The following is a 4946-nucleotide window of genomic DNA, read 5'->3' as shown; positions in this document are numbered from 1 at the left end:
AGTATCAACTCACTAACATGGGACTTGGGCTTGGCCTAGACCCATTTAAAACCCTGAACATTAGCCCAAAATAATAAAGAAGGCACAACACATAAGAAAAGAATAACATAATTAATGACTCTATAAATACACGTGAACCCCAACAATTGAAGGTACGCTTTCATTAATTCACTAATCTGATATTTGACTTTTTAAGAGTCTTTGCTGACTTGATCTATGGAGTCCCTTCTGCAAGTAACCCCTTAAGGGTTCAAACCGCCAACCACCAACATTAGGAGAAAGCACATCCAAACCAAGGAGTGATCGGTCCGAAAAGTTAGCGATTAGGGTAAGATGTAATTTGTGTTCCCTGATATTTTGTTATTGTTTCCGCAGGGACATAATCCATTAAAATTTCACTCTAAAATTGAATTTAAACAAAAGACTTCAAAATTATTTTTTCTACACAGCCTATACACGATCAAAACCAAAAAAGATAACTCACAATATCAAATACAAATATTACAACTCAAACTACAATTTCACCATCCACCTATACTCAAAGTTAGAAGCATCAAATCACAAGGCTTTAAACTCTTCATCAATATACTTCTATGGATTGTTCCCATTTCACATCAATAATCTTGAGTTGCCCGTTTATGCTTTGCAGGACATGACAAATGTCAACAAATTTGATGTTTAATCTGTCTCCGGCGATGAATTCATATACTGTATTGTTCACTTCAACAAAACTGACACCTGCCACCTTTTCCATACCCGTATCCCGCATAACCTTCCTCACCGTACCAGCTTCCTTCCACCTCCCAAGCGCAGCATAAGTATTGGATAGGAGAGAATAATTCCCACAATTCTGGGGCTCCATCACACTTAGATGACGCAAAGCTTCCGCTGCCAGCGCAGTATCGCCGTATCTATTCGAAGCAGCAAGAAGGGATCCCCATACAGCTGCATTGGCTTCAGACGGCATCAACCTAACTAGCTCCTTTGCTTCTTCAAGATAGCCACCACGGCCAAGCAAATCAACCATGCACCCGTAGTGCTCTATCTTTGGTTCAATTCCATATTTGGATCTCATACACGTGAAATAATAGCGGCCCAGTTCAACCAATCCAGCATGGCTACAAGCAGAAAGGACGGTGATAAAGGTCACTTCATTTGGCCTGACTCCAGCCTTCTCCATGCAAGAAAATAGCTCGAGTGCCTCCTTTCCCAGACCATGTAAAGCAAGTCCAGCAATCATGGTTGTCCAGGTTATAATCGTTTTACGCTCCATACTCTCAAACAGTTGGCGTGCTTTACTTATGTCACCCGATTTGGCATACATGTCTATGAGAGAGTTATAAAGAGATACAATCTTAGGCAGTTTATGCTTTAAAATGTAGTTGTGAATCCACATTCCCAACTGGAGAGCACCCAAGTCAGCACACGCAGAGAGCACAGCCAAAATGCAAATTTTATCCGGCTGCACATCGTGGAGCAGCATAGTGCGGAAAAGCGTGATAGCCTGCTGAGGACTGTGAGCGTGCGTATATCCCGAAATAAGAGTAGTCCATGAAACAACATCCCTATACTTCTCAGGCATAGATTCAAACAGGTTGCGGGCATTGAATAGATCACCCAGTTTGGCATAACCTGCGAGCATAGCGTTCCAGAGAGAAACGTGTTTGAAAGCGGCGGCATCATCAAATAGCTTGCGGGCAGAGGAAACGTTAGCGCAGGAGGAATACATATGAATGAGGGAGGTGAGGACAGTGGGATGGGTGGCGAAGCCGGAAAGAATGGCTTGAGAATGAATCTGGCGGCCGAGACGGAGGGAAGGTGAAGAAGCAACGGCCTTGAGAGCAAAAGGGAAAGAGTAAGAGTCGGGTCGCAAGCCGTGGAAGCGAATGGCCTTGAAGAGAGAAATGGCAAGAGTGGGATTGTGTGAAGATAGAGTGGAGATGAGGTTGTTGTAGAGGAAGATGGTGGGTGGGTGGTTGTAGATGAAAATGGAATAGGCGAAGGAGGGAAAGCCAAGAGAAGCTGAGGCGTGTATAAATCGGGAGAGTAGAATGTGGTCTTTGTCGAGAGCTCTGGTAAGCATGAAGGCATGAGTTTGGTGAAGATGGTTCAGATTGGAGCAACGACAAAGCAGCTGCTCTGCATCTGCATGCTCTGATCTTGGAAGCAATGAGAAGAACCGTTGCAGACATGGCCTAACATCACGCACCTTCCCATTCAATGCCAAATTCATAGATGCCACTGTTGTTGTTCAGGTTCACCTCTCTCATTGTTTCCATCAAAACAAAATTCATATTACATTGTAATTATTTACCATATGCAAATTTTAAATATTTAAAAAATAAATTAGAAAGTTGGAATTTTCAAACATTATTAATTACTTTTGAACTGTTTCCTGGATAATTAGAAAAAAAAAATTGTTTAGAAAATTTGTAGGAGTAAGATAGACAATGTAACCGGGAAATTTTATTTTAACTGTGCATATTTTGACATTTGATATATGTATAATTAAGATAGAAAATAATATTAAATATTATTAAAATAAAATATTAAAATATTTAGTTTAAGTATTGCAAAATGGAATTATTTCAAATTTAAATACATGTTAAAAGTAGTTCAAAAAAGTAATTATATTAATAGGACTAATGATCAATTGAATAAGTAATAACAATATAAATAATTTTGATAAAAATAAAAATATGTTTAAAATTAAAAAAGAAGAAGAAGGCTAAGTTAAGTTTATTAATTTTATTTTTTTGTAGTGATTATTAATATAAAATTAAAATTCAAATGACTGTGATTTTTTAAGTTTTTTACAAAGATTAAGGAATTCTATTTCATTACTCCTTCGAAGATTTTCTGGAAAATATTTATCAAAAAAATTTGGTTTAAAGAATTTTCAAATAAGTTGTCTCTCTTCATCTTATAATTGTTGTTTGATAAATCTTTACTATTTGTTAGCTTCTCCAATAAACATAAATGTATGTGACTCTATTTGTATTAACATATATAGTGGTTTTGTTGTTATATATATGTTATTCATGATCATTATCATGATTAAAATTTTTATTATTTTTGTGCGGACTTGACATACGATAATAAACAATGGAGTCTAAAATTTGATTTACGATTATAAACAATGTGATGAATCAAGTCCAAGCCAACTTCAAGGTCCAAGCTCTAGTACAGGCCCAAGCCCATCAAAAAGCCCAATCACGGGAAGTATGATGAAGAAGATTTAACATGGCCTAGATCCACAGAAGCCCAATAGGCTTAATGGGCTTCATATGCTTTTTTTCATTGGCCAAAGAGATGTGAAGATACTTCAAGAGGAGCAGTAGTATATATTTACTTTGGGCAAATGTTAGACAATTGTTTTCCAATAAAGGGCCAACGTACAATTTTCTTTAGCTTCCAAATTGGGCAACATCTAAGCCCATTTGAAAGTTTGGCCGAGAAGGTTCCTTGAACATGTATCCTATGCATAGGCTTGCTCATTTGCATCTCATTTCAAGGTGCGTTTCATTTAGGAGGACTCTTTACTATAAGAGCCTTCATGCCTTGTAAAACTAACTCTTGAATTCTAGTGGTAAAGAACCTATGTTGAGATAACTCCATGCCTTTACCTAAGATAGAGTCATGGCTAGCTAGGCTTCTCCCTAAGCTCCTCTAGCCACCTTCCCCTATGATTTTAAGCCATTCCATGCCTTCCACCTTGTGCTATTCATTCTCATTGCTACAAGGACCTCCAAATCTTGTTTCCACTCTCTTTTCGACTGATTTATGCTACAACCATGGACTTCATTCACTCCTCCACCTCTAATGGAGCTCATCACAATGGAACCTAGGATTTGACCTACAATTATAAAACTCAATCTCACTTTATCAAACATATGAATTCATATTCAATTTTTGATGATTTACTATGAAAATCAAAAGTTTCTTAAGAAATTTGTAGGCAACGAGTATTTCTCATTAAAAAATATTGATATAATTATAATTAGTTTTCTCAAAAATATTAATCACTTGTCAAACCACATGAAACGATATATACTCACTACTTAACCCTAACGATGTTAAGTAGGTATCAGATAGTCTCAAATTTGACTGTTTGACCTATAAATCTCTTAGTTCATTTTGAACTATCTAAATATTTATCTACTTAGTAAATACTTTCTTAGGCTCCTTAATGATTCTTGGCTTTTATTTCACGGTGTATTAAACTTACACTTCCCAGACATAGACACTATTAACATGGTGACAATTAAGATAAATTAAGATTCATATTTATTTCAACAAATAATCTATGCACACCATCCAAAAAAATAACAAAAATAATATTAAAGCATATAAGTAATTTATTTTATTCAAGTTCATTTTATTAAAATTTTTAATATATATATATATAATATGAAGATATAAAATAATATTTATATTATTCCTGCGGAGAACAAATAAGAGATGTCAGACACAAACGTTACCTTACCTCAATCCGCAATCTCCTCAGTAGGCTTCCTTCCGGCTGGCAGATGTTATCTGTTAGTGTCTCGGCTTGGACCGGTTTGGACTCGAGAGGGGTTACCTGCGGAGAAGACTCTGACGCTCAAGTCAGTAAAGAACTCTCACAAAGTCAAATCTCGTGATTAAGGGATTAATGAATGCGTACCTTTAATTGCTGGGGTCCATGCATATTTAGAGATTATTAATTATGTCTAGCCACGTCATGGGTTGGGCCCCTGTTTGGGTTGTAGGTGGGCCTGGGCCTGGGTCAGGCCCTTTGGTTCGATCGTTGTGGGCCCTAGGGGCTTTGCTGGTAATGCTCTGAGTCTGTCAAGTTCTCGCTTAATTTTCTTAAGTTAGCGGCTTAGGCCAGTTACTCCTATTCGCTCAGCATATATGGTGATTATTTGCGTCATTGGGGGTTATGTAGACAAATTTTACGGTTA

The 4946-nt window shown here is 37.1% G+C and overlaps 1 protein-coding gene across 1 annotated transcript; it reads right to left on the bottom strand.

Annotated features, from left to right (window-relative positions):
• Window positions 1-231: 231 nt before the first annotated feature.
• On the bottom strand, window positions 232-2271 carry LOC114173079 (pentatricopeptide repeat-containing protein At5g56310). Its single transcript, XM_028057299.1, has one exon. The coding sequence runs from the start codon at window positions 2231-2233 to the stop codon at window positions 581-583; it is 1653 nt and encodes a 550-aa protein (XP_027913100.1). The 5' UTR covers window positions 2234-2271; the 3' UTR covers window positions 232-580.
• Window positions 2272-4946: the final 2675 nt, after the last annotated feature.

The sequence above is a fragment of the Vigna unguiculata genome, chromosome 2 (genome assembly GCF_004118075.2).
Source record: "Vigna unguiculata cultivar IT97K-499-35 chromosome 2, ASM411807v1, whole genome shotgun sequence".
Taxonomy (NCBI): Eukaryota; Viridiplantae; Streptophyta; class Magnoliopsida; order Fabales; family Fabaceae; genus Vigna; species Vigna unguiculata.
The sequence above is the reverse complement of the archived record's forward strand: the minus strand, read 5'-3'. Positions and strand labels throughout refer to the sequence as shown.